Below are 13,821 nucleotides of genomic sequence, written 5' to 3' on the forward strand. Positions count from 1 at the left end.
AGGATTGGGATTGAAACATCACGTAACTTAGATGATGTCGAACAATAAAGGTTAATCTCTTAACGCTTTACTATTCCTCGCTCCTCGTCCGCTAATTAAATAGTGTTGGGAATTCTCATGCACAACAATAACATAACATAAACCCAATCCAACATAAACTCAAACCAAACTAAACTCAATCTAAACATAACATAACATAAACAGAATATAAACATAATCTAAACCCAACTAAACCCAATCTAATCTAAATATAACATAAACATAAACTCAATCTAATCTAAACCCAACATAAACACAAACCAAACACAAACACAATCTAATATAAACTTAACGCAAACCTATTTAATATTTACTTTATGTTCCTATCTTATTTCATTCATATCACCTAATCCAAACACAATACTAACACAAACCCAAACTTAAACCCAACACAAACCCAAACTTATTCTGATTGAAATAACAACACTAATCCTATCTTATCCTAATTACTTGGCTAGTTTTTGCAGTAGCTTAGGCCGATACTTCTTCAAACCAAATACTCGATAGACTTCTAGAGATAAGCCAATATCACAAAGAATAGCCGATCCTGAAAACTTAGCTGGATCATTAATTGGCATCCCAAAGAAAACCACTTCCTGATTAAGCCCAGGAATATTCTGATACTCACCTAAAAACATAACTTTCTCAGCCCGACTAATCATCGCTTCACTAGCTATGACGTCAGCTAAAATAATCACACTTTGATCGGTTCGACACTCAGCCATCTTTCCCCCACAATGTTTATAATAGAATAAATGAGTAGCCATCCGAGCAGTTGGTTCTTCCATTAAAACAACCGAAACATCAACCTCATAAGGAATACACAACCTAGCTAAAGAAATTGCTATCTCAGCAAAGATACCATTACCAATATACATAATAACATGCTTATCAGAGAATTTGAAAATATTAGTCACTAGATGTAATAACCCTCTAGCTCCAGAGAAGATCACTTCATCTCTAGAGGGTCCATAAATAGAAGCAGATGTCTCCAGGACTTGCTGATACATTTCGGCACTTACCCAATCCAACTGAGCCTGATACTTACTAGGCTTCCTTTCCTCTGGAACTAGATTTGGATTAGAATTGGACTGATTAGATATGTGTTTTGATTGAGATTGTGGTTTAGATTGTGTTTTTGAAATACTATTTGCACTTGAATTACTGGTAGTTGAACTAATTGGCCTGTCTATCTCTTGTAAACTTTGCACTTCTTCCTCTCCTAATAACTCAACTTCATCTATTTCCCTTAGATCTATCACTTTTAAAGCCCCAGAAACATCAATATGTAGTTTTTGGCTTAAACTGTCTATTCTTTGCAAGATACCTATATGAATAGCATTGGGAGTCTTGATAATTAGATTGGCACCGATGTATTCTTCCATAGTAACTAGCAAAAAATTTGATTGCTATATGGAAAAGAGTTCCCCACAACTGGCTTATGAGAGAGTTTTGGAAGAAATAGCGCCTTTGATCGAGTTGTATAACCAAACCATTGAAGATTTCAAAGTTTCATACGATCGCACAATTTGGTGTAGAAAGGAGTTTTTGGCAGCTGGAATAGAATATACTAAAATTACTGAGGCATTTGAAAAACCAGATAGTCGGATTAGTCGGGCTTATCTAGAATATAAAGGTATCTTAGAAGAAAGGATTGGGGCTTCAAAAAGACTTTTAGGACAGGTGAATAGTATGCTCTCTTCTGTAGATCAGCAGTTATTATTACTAGATTCACAACATGAGCCTAAGTTTGGGATTCAGACTCAGAATCCACGAGTATTCAAGACTAATCGGAATAATCCTAGTCGGAAGAGAGAGGAAAGGGAGAGAGAAAGGGAGAGAGAAAGAGAAAGGGAGAAGAATGGTGAGGATAAGGAAGGTGGATGTATTTGTGGCCGGCCTCCTTTTGGGGATATGATTGCTTGTGATGCTTATCATATGGAGTCACCTTGGTTCCATATGGAGTGTGTAGGTCATACGGGTACACCACGAGGACATTGGCTCTGTCCTAAGTGCCAGCCATCAGAATAGGTTATATGTATGGTGTAGTGTGGTTTGAGTTGGTTTTGGTGTAGTTTGGTTGGTTTTGGTGTAGGTATTGGTTTGATAAGATAAGGTTATGTTATGTTAGTGTTGGTTTGGGTTGGTTTAGTATTGGGTTGGGTTGAGTTGGGTGTATATCACTTTGATGAAATAAAGGTAAGATAAGATGATGTTGAGTTTTAGTGGGTTGTCTCTTATTAAGGGGACTAAAAGTACAAGTACAAGTACAAATGTAATTGTAATTGTAAGTGCAACTTTTAATTATCACCTGTAATCGAAGTATTTCCTTTTATAGGCAGTTATCTAAAAAGAGATCACATTTAGACAAATTAGAATAATTCATTGCTTATCTTATCTTATCTTATCACAATCTTGTCTTATCACAATCTTACCTCACTCTATCTTATCTTATCTCACTTTATCTTATCTTATCTCAACCCAATCTTACCTCACTCTACCTTATCTTATCTCATCTTAACACACCCTAACACATTCTAACCCAATACCAACACAATATAATCTAATTTAATCTAAATGAATAAAAACAACAAGCAGATCAGAGATAGCAATACGTAATTTTATTTTTAGTTATCTATGGTAGAAGCCAAGCTGAACTATTCAGTATCCTTTAGAGGTAGTATAAAGAAGTCTTGGTTGGTGGTTTGGAGTGCTTTGCTTAGTATGGGATGGTTCTCTTTGGCTGAATCGGCTTTGAATCCGGGTATAGATAATATGAAAATAGGCCGAGTTTATCAAAAGAAAGAATCAAAAATATCGAGAAATGTAAGTTTCGAGGGTTATAAGAAACGAATTACTAAGGAGCATGCAGTTGAGTATCTGCTTTTCAGTACTGCAACTATACTGGATTTTGATGAAATTATGAATGAACTTAGAATTTCTAGTCCGAGAGAGATAATTGTCAAGGAAGGATCAAAAGTTGATATGAAGGATGTGACTTCGCTGTTATCCAGAATGCTTTATATTAGTGAGTGCAACCGACTGACATTGGTCGGGCTTAGTAATGAACAACCGGGCCCGCCGGTGGTTTGCTCTTATAATGGCTTGCGACGGGCCACACGGGAGAAGACAGTGGCTATTCAGTTGATGCGGAAAAGGGTACAGGGAGGATTGTGTGTGGTAATTGAGGATTGTAGTGCGTTTGCTGTTGATACGTTGTGTAATCTGATAGCTACAACACAAGTCTTGCGCGAACTTACGATTAAAAACTGCCGGCCAATTCAGTCGGTGTCTTGGGTTCCTTTGATAAGTTGGATCGGAAAGATGAGGTGTACTTTGAGCTTCTGCACTTATCTACACCCAACAGCCTTCACTAATCTTCTGAATGAGTTGTGTCGGCATTGGGTTAGTAAGACGTTGCTGCAGGTTGTAATTGAGATGCCTGGTAGTAGCGAGACAGTGGCGCGTAATAGTATCACTCACAAATGTGACCTTAGTAGTCTTGATCTTGTTGTTAATTTAGATACTATAACTCGGGTTTACCTGCAAAATATTCGGATTACAGCTCTTCGATCTTTAACTGTTGTTGGGATGGACTGCTATATAGCTGACCATACTGATGTGATTCAAGTTGGTTCATTGGACCAGAGGAAGCTGAAGCTCATTGAAACTACTAGGCTAAACGTCTATCTAACCCAATGTTATATTGGCAATGAGACTAGATGCCGCAATATACTGAATAGTTGGGGTGTTAAAGCAGAAGTCCCGATCGTCTTTGAATATCCCTTGGGTCTTCCGGAGAAGGCGCTAGATGGCCTGGATCTTTGTTTTAACTTCGGAGATACATGCACGGACCTAAGCAGGTGTTGTACTCGGCCAAGTACATTCCGACAAATTAACTTGAGCTTACTGGCTGAAGAGTCCAAAAATTGGAATATTCTAGCCTGTTGCTATGAGTCACGGGCTGATGCTCAACTTAAGTACGACGAAATAGAACTTACCTGGGGAAACACACAATGCCATGAGACCCAAACTCTTATAGAAACTCTAACCATTCAAACCGTGGCTTTATTTGCTCAAAAGAGGGTTAGTGTCATTCGCATTAAACCTCTGACCGCTAATTCACAACCGGCTTCTCTACACAAATCTACCTCGCGCTTGAGTCTTCAAAGTTTCAGATCAATCCGTAAGACGTCAAGGGCTTCAGATAGAAGCATAGCGGCCGAAGCTGTCTGGTACTCGTCTAGTCCGGGCCTAACCGGCCACCCCACTCATCTAACACTTGAATTTGATAGTGTCAAAGAAGATTATATTAAGAAACTGCTGCTAAAAAGCCCCATCCTCAAGTACTTCAAAGTAGTGAAGATTTACAACACCCATGACCTGAACTTAACAAGCCTTATCAAGGCCTTTGCATCCGTTGACACAAACAGGTTAGAGTGCATACAAATAGATGCTTTCTGCATCAAGTCTTTTGCATACAACCCAGATACCTGTTCGGCAGCGGCTCAGGCAGTCCTTCCTAAACTACACCTCATTTTAGATCAAGCTACTCTTCGCTTTCATACCAAAGCCCTTATTGCGCTCTTTAAGCAAGGAATGCCGTTTTGTGTACCATTCAACTTTCTCGCCACCAAGAAACTCGTAGATATGCTGACTAAGCCCATCCTAGACGCCATTTTTGAAATTCATCTCTACAATGCCACCCCAGATGATTTCCAAACTGGATACATTGAGCGGTTCAATATATCTCTGCTGCTCAATGATAAAAAGCTGATAATCTATGTTGAACCTTTCGCTATCTCTTCTGTCAACCACAACCGAATAGCACTATATGTCTCAAATCTGTACAGGCGGTATAATAACCTCACAATCCGTGCGCCCATCGAGATGCAATATCTATTTGCCAAGAAGCAAAGGCCAAGGGACTCACCAACCGCCTCCTCAACCGCGGGATCAGTAGGAGCTGAATCTCAAAACGCATCTCTAGTCTCGTGCCCCGTCGGCCTAATATAATCTTCAATAACTGGGTGCTAGTACTAGCATTAACCCAATAAATCCAAACTTATCTTTACCTTCCAGTGCTATCTTTTTGTATTTTGGCATACCCTATAACTTATCATCGCCTAGAATGACACAACATACACTAACATGACTTTATTATAAATGAGATTTTAACGCTATCATTAGACGATTTGCTGGAGTTGGTATTGGTTTATTATTTCATGTTAATTGATCATCTTCAAATAACGGAGACACATGGAATCTACAAATTAACCAGCAGCTGCTAGGATTGCCAATAATATACTCAATGTTTAACCCAATGAAATCCTAAAATTTCAAATAAAAGTTGCCTAATAAGGAAAATTTCCCAATAAGGAAAAAAACTCCGGTTAAATACTTGATCAAAGTTTAAAATTTATGACATTCACTGTCTCTAAGGAAAAACAAAATCCTTTGACCTCTACGTATTCTCAACGATTGAAGATCTATCGATCTTTGCATTTTGTTGCTCTCATTCTCTGGACTATTTTGATTGCTGGTGTAACTCCCGCCAAATCTACTGCATCATCTCCCAATATTAGCAAACAATCTAGCATCTCTGATCAGCCATTCAGTGCAGAAGAGTTATGTAATGGGGCAATTTTGGTGCTTACGCTAAATTCTAACTTAACTCCCCAATCCAATAATGACCTGTTAGCTCATATTGGTCCAGTTAAGAGAAAATACACTAAAATCCGATTGGAAGACGGTCGCAAAAGTTCTGGCCCTATCACAGATAGCTATCTTGAAGCTCTAGATCATTTGCTGGACAATATTTTAACTATTGGCTACAACTGGTTGAATTTAGCCGATTTTTGTGGAATAGACCCAAAGATACTGAAATCTCGGACTAGCTCAATAAGGAAATCTAGATCATCCAGCACTGAAACAAGAACCCGGTCAAGAATAGCTTCTATAGGCAGTCTCCCAAACTCTCTTACCCTTGATGCAAGTAACTGCAGTCCGTGCTTTTTAGAGTATATTGCTCACAAATTAGCCAAGATGAACCATATTAGTCTTATCTCGCTTAGTTTATGGCACTATGCGCTTGATTCCAATTTAGAGTGGATTAAGCTATTGCCATGGGAAACTGATAAGGTTTGCACACTCACAATCTCTAACCCTCCACTAACAAAGTTAGAAACAATCGTCGAGAGATTGAAATGTATTAAGCAACTAAAAGTACCAAAGAAGAACTTGCATGTTGTTATATCTTCACCAGAAGGTTTGCGTGACATTGATGACTCGTCTAGGTCTAAATCAAAAGTAGATTTAGACGGCCTTATGCTCACTATTGATTACGACACGCTCGGCCATTTCTCCTCCAACAATATTCGTATCAAAGGGCTTGAGGCTTTAACGATCACTGGTTTTCATGATTGGGCTCTTAAAAATGCTTCGGTCGCCAATCGAATCCTCGCAGACTCCAAGCCCAGTAAGCCATTCATTCATACGAAGAATCTAGTGCTAACATTAAGCGCCTACCTAATTGGCAACGAAACTAGATATCGACAATTATCGTCTAAGTCAGGTATAATCTCAGCTACTCCGATCATCTTTAAATACTCAGAAAGCGTTATTGAAGCTTTCCGTGCCGACATGAAAACGATACACCTATATAACCGATTCCTTGAGTTTGGAAGAAATCCGATTACACCCACACCTTTTGCCAACAACAGCCAAAAGGTTTGCTGCTTAGATTTAGACAAGATGCTAGAAGAATCTCGCATAGCTGATATTATAGAGAACTGTTATGAATCCAATCCCGCCAATCCGATCCAGTATTCTATAGTTGAACTTGCTGGACATCATGAAAAACTCTCAGATCCAAATCATTATTACACAGTCTTAGCTTTACTCATTGACTGCTTTGCCACTAGGAAGATTGATACAATCCTTGTTTGGCTTGGTGATGAACTCGAATTGGAGGAGGAATCTAAACCATGCTCTAGATTGTGCGGGTTAAGATCCATGTTTTCCTCATCTTCTAGATCCAGCCAGAATCCAAACACTGGTGCCTCCACCAATATCAGATTTATAGAGCCGACGGAAAGTCTTATAACCATTCCAAAAGTACCCACCACACTAGACGCCTCAAAGAAACTTACTACCATAGAGTTATTTCAAGTTGATTCTCCGTTACTCGCCAATTTGCTCCAGAAAATCAGGACATTTGACTGGATTAAATCCGTAAACGTCTACTACGCCGCCTTGTATCACCTAAGAACATTCATTGACACCATAGCTTCCACTAGCAGTTCTTCCAACTCCACTGAAACAAATGCCGACGGCACTAACAACTCTCCCTTAGGCGTTGAAAGGATTACCTTCAATGATCCCATTATCAGATCGTTCTCTATTGCCGACCTCACGATTGACGAAAACCTTAAAGCCGTTCTATCAAAGCTTCATATTATTATGGACTACCCAACTTACACAAAGCATAAAGCTGATATTGACCGACTTTACCAACTTGGCATGCCATTTGCTGTGGATTCATCATCTCCAAATGTTAAAGAGCTACTGGCCCCCTCAAACCTCACCAACATCCTAGACATTCACATATATAATCTCTCCCGGACCACAATGATTAGTTGGGGTCTACATCCTTCTGAACCAGATGCCGAGTCCAGCACCACGCTTTTGACCAGCGGATCTACAGGAGCCAATCAATCTAACCCCAACTCCACTAGCTCTAGGAGCTCTTCATTTTCTGGGTATGGTCCCTTAAATGCCTTCGCTGGTAAGAATGTCCATCTATATCTGGCCCACCAAATTCTCACAACAACCACCTTTGAGATGGTGCTAAGCCTGATATCGGCACTAAATCAGAAGGCCAAGTCTATTGAAATTGTCGCTGATCAGGCATTCACGGAAAGCCAGGTTGATGACATAATTAAGTACATGTCCAAGCCCGATACTCCAGGTTCCAGTTCAAATCTAGATGCATCCTCTCAAACAGCAACGGCCTACCCATTGACCATCCTCAAAATCCGAGAGGCCTCTGGTGTAATAACTCAGTACGATCTAACGGCCAACCAATCATATAAGAAAAACAGCACGCCGACTTCGGTGGTCGGAAAGCCTACCACAAAAAGTATCCATTCTACAACCCCATCTAGAAGTGGATCCCGCAATGACACGACTAGACCAAATCTTCAACCCAATCCTGCCAAATTAGCTCTCACTGAATCTACACCATCTGAATCTATCCCAGCCGAGGTTCAACAAGGCAACTCTACTTCACCGGAACCCACTTCACCTGAATCTACTTCACCTGGATCTACTTCACCTGGATCTACTTCACCGGAACCTACTCCATCTGAATCTACTCTAACCGAATCTACCTTAGTTAGCGCTGCCTCAGGCAAACTAACTCCTTCTGGATCTTCAACCAGTCTTTCAGCTCATTCAAACCAAGGTGCAACAAATGCCAAAGAAGAACCATCAGCCTCAACAGATGATAACGATGAAGCAAACAGCGCTACTAGTGATGATAGTTACTCCTCGATCTCGAGCAGTGATGAAAAAGACCATTCCACCGCCCCTGCTCAAAAGAAGCCCCTTTCATTCTCCACCAGTGCGACAACTGACTTATCCGCCACAACAACCGACATCTCTTCCCGACTATCATTCCCCACTCAAAGCACCACCCAAAGTTCCACCAGTCTTTCCGCCCAAGAACAGACCACAAAGTCCACCCGGCGAGCTGGTCCCACCCAAAATGATCAAAGTCGATATCAAACCATCAGTTGATAAACACTAACCCGATCAAATAAATAGGAATATGTTGGCCGTAAAGGAAATCTTATCATTAGCTGGGTTATATATCCATAGGCCATACAGCACCACATAAAAGTCTAACCCAATACTAACCCAATCTTCTTACAATGACTTATTGATCCTCAAGAACAAACTATCTTGAATATCAAAATTGCGTATCATAGCTATTTGGCTACTTACCGATATCTACAGATAGGAAATATAAACAATCATTTCCTTAAGCTTAACGAGAGAGCGTTTTGAATAAGTTGCAATAGTTTATGACTGATCTTATCAAGAAACAACAGGCTTTATTCGTCTTATCTAACTCATCTCAGTACTCCACCAAGTCTAACTATCCCAACTATCTTAACTATTCTAACCCAATTAGAACTTAATGCAGCGGGACTCAGGCACACCCATATCGGCTAAAAGTCCTCCATAAGCCACCTTCCTTGGGCCAGCCACCCTCTCCACAAACGAGTCCGGGCCGCACACCAAGTAAAGCGTCCGCTCACTCTCTCTTTCTTTCAGATACATCAACAGCTGCCCAATCGCCCGCTCTCTTTCATCGGGACTATCATTAGTTACTACGTCCTTAATTTCTAAGTCCACTTTAGGATACCGACTGGCTTCCTTTAAAATGAAACTATCCACCCCCCGATTAAAACTGACCGATAAAAACCGATGCTTAGTCTCTAAGCGGTTAGCCTGCTCAAGCACCTGCATCATAGGAGCCACACCCGTACCCGCACTAACCATCACCACATCCTGGTACGTACTTCCTAGAATTTCTCCTATCGCCTGCTTAGGCGTATACCAAATAACATCCAGAATATCCCCAACACTACAGCCTTGCAAAGCCGGTGTGAACTGAGCCCGACCCGGCACCAAGGGATACAACTTAATAATACACACAATTTCCGACCCCGAACACCGCACCGGCGAATAAGGCCGAGTCAGTACTTCTCCGGGTATACCCAGTCGTACCGCCATACAGAATTCCGGCTCCTCCTGCGACTCCACCCCAATTGTATACTCATTAATCGCCAACCCAACCATCTCAATAGATTTAATCACCCCCTTAAGTCTTTTAGGCAAGTCTTCTACCACCGTACTTAGATCAGATCGCAAAGACATTCGCTAAACTCAAAAAGAAATTACGTCATACTAACTCCCATTATTTTCCTTTTTTAGTAGCCAATTACAATACTCCTTTTTAGGTAATAAGACCAAAATAAACCATTAAACTCAATATCTAATCATCCCAAAAGAGTAAATCCATCTTAATCAACTCCATCACCCCAGAATACCCCTAAAATCACCTAGATAGCAACCTAGTACTAATTTAAATTTTATTGCTACTAACCCAAGATTAATCCAATGACTGACTTACATCTCCATAACAAAGCAACTGCCGACTTAGAAATAGCTAAAGATAAAGATAAGATCTTTGCTCAGTTAGAACTCCAAGATTTCGACTTACATATTACCTTAAATGGCAAGATTTCACGCTATCTCCTTAGAAACAAGTACATTAAACTCCAATCCAACGAACATCTGCTCAAGCGCGGAGTCCTTATTGGTCATTCAGTTGATAGTGTTCTTTTTGTAGTTCGAATTCTTCAAGGCCGAGAAGATAGGATTATTGGACCCGTCTCTGAGTTTTGTCTTTTTGATACCACTGTTGTTTACGTATCTGGCCATACAGTTTCAACTATAGATATCTGTACAGCTGAGAAAAAGAGTGTGATTGAATGTGATGAACCAATTGAACATGCTAATATTCTTATCTGCCAGCAAACATTAGTTGTTGTTTGTCAAAAGGTTCTACATAGATTAGATCTCACCACTAATCTTTACACTAAAGTTCGTTTGAAGATAGACATTAACGTTCATTCAGCTTGTGTAGTTCCTTTTGAACAATCTAAGCATATAACTGTTAGTTGTCTTAAAGGTAATATCTATGTTTTTGATGCCCGGAAAATGGAGATGATTAAAAGCATGAAGAGTTTTGGCCACTCTATCTGTGCCATTACTTTTTGGAAACCTACTCCTTCTGTTTTGTTTGTTCTTACTGATAATAATGAACTCATTGATATAGATTATCTTAATAACCGTCTTCTTAAAAGAACAGTTCTTCTTGGTCCTAAATACACGGCTTGTCAACCTCTTAAAAACGGCCAGGTTGTTTTATTCTCATCAACAAATGTTCTTCTCTACTCACCTACAACTGGCACTCTTTCTCATGTCTACACCTCTAAAAATTCATCAGCCACCACCCGATCACCAGCCCAAATCTACATTATTCCTGATATTTCCTCCCATCTTACTCTAGAGCCTAAACCCACCCATCCGCCTCCCCCTATTCATCCTAACCCCAATCCCAACTCCAACTCCAACCAACCCACTCATCACAACCCAAACCATCACAATCCAAGCCATCACAATCCTATCAACAGCCATCCTTACATGCATACGATCAATCCTACTTTAGCACCACCACCGCCCTATGCCACGGCACCTCCTCCACAACATCGACAGGGCTCTTTCCCCCATGATCCCCACCAAGCCACTAAAACCGGCGCGGAAATAGATCACCTGTACAAATCATTCGAATCCTTCAAGGACTCCGTTTACAAAATGCAAACTGATGTACTTCGGGAAGTCTTCCTCTTGAAAAAGAAGCTCGAAGAGATAGAAAAGACCCTGGCCAAATAGCGCATCTTTATTGTTACGATGAGTATAAACACTTCCTCAATAAAAAGGCATCTTTGGGAGATACATTGTAATAATAGTCCTTTACATATTTAACAAGTTTAAAGCCTAGCTTATAGTAAAACATAATTGCTTGGTTGTTACATGTCTGAACATGAAGGACAATATGATCAATTCCATTTTCTCGGCATATTTCTTCAGTCTTATCTACTAAAATCTTACCTAGACCTTTCCCCTGCTGTTCTGGAACCAGTCCAAGTAAGATCACATAAGCAAAACGGTCTAAACTATCTCTAGCCTCAATATCTGAGCGTTTTTGACAGGACATACACGGCTCACGACAACGTCCATCATTAGGATTGAAAATACGGTCAAAACAAGGCAAAGCCAAACGAATAGATAAAATACCAATATATTCCTTATCTTTATCATTCCATAACAAGTATGTTCTAATGTTTTTTTCGGTAACTAGCTTTTGATAAAAATCATTGGGATATCTAACTGGGAATATCTTCAAATTTATCGCAACTATCTTTTCAATTTGGTCCGGTTGGCCGACTACCAAATAGGGTAATTCTTTTGTTATGATTAGATCTTCGGGATTTTCAGTGAATTGCATTGGAATTAGATTGAATATGAAAAACTAATGGTAAATATTTTATGAATACTGGGTCTAAATGTGTTATCTGCTATAATGATGATAGTGTTAAGGAATGGGCAATTACAGAATGCAATCATGTTTGTTGTTTAAAATGTGCGTTACGTTATAAGTTTATTTCTAATAAGTCTGGATGTCCGATTTGTTTGAAAGAAATTGCCGAAACTGAAATGATGTTCAAAGTCATTAAAGATCCCGAAATTGACCGGTTTAGAAGGACTAGGGATGATTATTTATGGGCGAATTGTATTGTTTGTGTGGATGAAGACTTGCCGGTGATTGAAGAAATCTTGCGACGGGCTTGTCAAATGTGTGCTACTGAGTTTTATGATACGCAATCTTTACTGGGGCATTATGTGAGTAAGCATAAGCGGCGACTTTGTGAATTGTGTGTGGAATATAGATGTGAATTTCCGGCTGAGTATGTGGTTTATACTGAGGCTGGACTTATGCAGCACTGTAATGGAACGGGTCCAGTTGATGGTCATCCTAAGTGTGCTTTTTGTCGCGAACGGTTTTATACTCAGGACGTACTGGTGAAGCATTGTCGTAAAGTTCATGAACTGTGCTATCTGTGCGAGCGCTTGGGGAAGAGACATGAGTACTATAAAAACTACCGTGAATTAGAGAAACACTTGGTGAAGTCGCATTTCACTTGTACTGAGAAGATGTGTATAGAAGCTAAATGCTACGCCTTTATAGATGAGGTAGAACTGGCCGCGCATCGGGCTTCTTTACATCCAGCTAAGAAAGAGGAGAAGGTTAAGCTTACTTATACTCAGCCAATGCCAGGGAAGGGAAGTGCTGGACTAACTAAGAAGTCGAGTAAACCTAGTGCCCCGGTTGTGGTAGCAGCTGTTCCAGACTATCTTAATCGGGAAGCAATTGCTAAGCAGCGCACATTGAGGGAGAAGTATACGGCATGGATTGAGCGCGAGTACAGATCGCCGGCCGAAATAGTTAGGTTAACGACGGAGTACAATGAGTCGAAGATAAGTTTGTTGCAACTAGTTGATGAAGTACGTGCATTGATTGGTAATCAGTCCTGTTTTGATTTTGTAATGAGAGTTCGCACGTTTTTACTTCCTGATCGGATGAAAGATATCGATGGTAATTTGGGTAAAATCAAAAGAAACATTGAATTTCCGCCGTTTGTAGCATCGGCTCCTCCTCCTCCGGCAACGACTTCCTTATCAACTGCTAGTAGTTCAGCTACTAATCCGGCTAAAGGCCAAAAACTAGGCTGGGGTGGAGCTGTCACGCGCAATGCCTGGAAGGCTGCAGTTCAAGGCAGCCACACTCTTAATAACAAGTCTGCCCCTAATAAGAGATAACTAAATAGATAGCATAGCATACCAAGGTTTATTCATAATAGCACATCGCTTTACTTATAAAGTCTATACATATAATAACACTATTTTCACCTCCACTTAACTCAACTCAACCCAACTTAACTCAACTCAACACCAACTTAACTTATTTCAATGATTTTGATATCTTTATGCTATGCGCTTGGGTTATTTAAACAGACCGGATCTGTAGTCACTAGTATCATACTTGACTCCAAAACTAAATTGCGATTGAGTTGGATGGATGGATGG

General features: G+C 40.1%; 8 protein-coding genes across 8 annotated transcripts; 5 read left to right on the forward strand and 3 right to left on the reverse strand.

The window, feature by feature from the left end:
* Positions 1 to 485: 485 nt before the first annotated feature.
* On the reverse strand, positions 486 to 1,424 carry NEHOM01_2323 (uncharacterized protein; the record flags this gene model as incomplete). The annotated part of the gene is made up of 1 exon (XM_051491201.1): positions 486 to 1,424. The coding sequence occupies one exon, from the start codon at positions 1,422 to 1,424 to the stop codon at positions 486 to 488; it is 939 nt and encodes a 312-aa protein (XP_051347161.1).
* A 28-nt stretch (positions 1,425 to 1,452) lies between these two features.
* NEHOM01_2324 (uncharacterized protein) lies at positions 1,453 to 2,070 on the forward strand (the record flags this gene model as incomplete). The annotated part of the gene is made up of 1 exon (XM_051491202.1): positions 1,453 to 2,070. The coding sequence occupies one exon, from the start codon at positions 1,453 to 1,455 to the stop codon at positions 2,068 to 2,070; it is 618 nt and encodes a 205-aa protein (XP_051347162.1).
* A 606-nt stretch (positions 2,071 to 2,676) lies between these two features.
* NEHOM01_2325 (uncharacterized protein) lies at positions 2,677 to 5,055 on the forward strand (the record flags this gene model as incomplete). Its single annotated transcript, XM_051491203.1, has 1 exon — positions 2,677 to 5,055. The coding sequence occupies one exon, from the start codon at positions 2,677 to 2,679 to the stop codon at positions 5,053 to 5,055; it is 2,379 nt and encodes a 792-aa protein (XP_051347163.1).
* Positions 5,056 to 5,460: 405 nt separating this feature from the next.
* NEHOM01_2326 (uncharacterized protein) lies at positions 5,461 to 8,838 on the forward strand (the record flags this gene model as incomplete). Its single annotated transcript, XM_051491204.1, has 1 exon — positions 5,461 to 8,838. The coding sequence occupies one exon, from the start codon at positions 5,461 to 5,463 to the stop codon at positions 8,836 to 8,838; it is 3,378 nt and encodes a 1,125-aa protein (XP_051347164.1).
* Positions 8,839 to 9,231: 393 nt separating this feature from the next.
* On the reverse strand, positions 9,232 to 9,984 carry NEHOM01_2327 (cytochrome-b5 reductase; the record flags this gene model as incomplete). The annotated part of the gene is made up of 1 exon (XM_051491205.1): positions 9,232 to 9,984. One exon carries the CDS (start codon positions 9,982 to 9,984, stop codon positions 9,232 to 9,234), a length of 753 nt encoding a protein of 250 aa, XP_051347165.1.
* Positions 9,985 to 10,227: 243 nt separating this feature from the next.
* On the forward strand, positions 10,228 to 11,565 carry NEHOM01_2328 (uncharacterized protein; the record flags this gene model as incomplete). Its single annotated transcript, XM_051491206.1, has 1 exon — positions 10,228 to 11,565. One exon carries the CDS (start codon positions 10,228 to 10,230, stop codon positions 11,563 to 11,565), a length of 1,338 nt encoding a protein of 445 aa, XP_051347166.1.
* Positions 11,566 to 11,578: 13 nt separating this feature from the next.
* On the reverse strand, positions 11,579 to 12,181 carry NEHOM01_2329 (N-alpha-acetyltransferase 50; the record flags this gene model as incomplete). Its single annotated transcript, XM_051491207.1, has 1 exon — positions 11,579 to 12,181. One exon carries the CDS (start codon positions 12,179 to 12,181, stop codon positions 11,579 to 11,581), a length of 603 nt encoding a protein of 200 aa, XP_051347167.1.
* A 41-nt stretch (positions 12,182 to 12,222) lies between these two features.
* On the forward strand, positions 12,223 to 13,554 carry NEHOM01_2330 (E3 ubiquitin-protein ligase; the record flags this gene model as incomplete). The annotated part of the gene is made up of 1 exon (XM_051491208.1): positions 12,223 to 13,554. One exon carries the CDS (start codon positions 12,223 to 12,225, stop codon positions 13,552 to 13,554), a length of 1,332 nt encoding a protein of 443 aa, XP_051347168.1.
* Between the last annotated feature and the right edge of the window lie 267 nt (positions 13,555 to 13,821).

Source organism: Nematocida homosporus, assembly GCF_024244095.1.
Source record: "Nematocida homosporus strain JUm1504 chromosome Unknown 4390, whole genome shotgun sequence".
In the NCBI taxonomy this organism is placed as follows: Eukaryota; Fungi; Microsporidia; genus Nematocida; species Nematocida homosporus.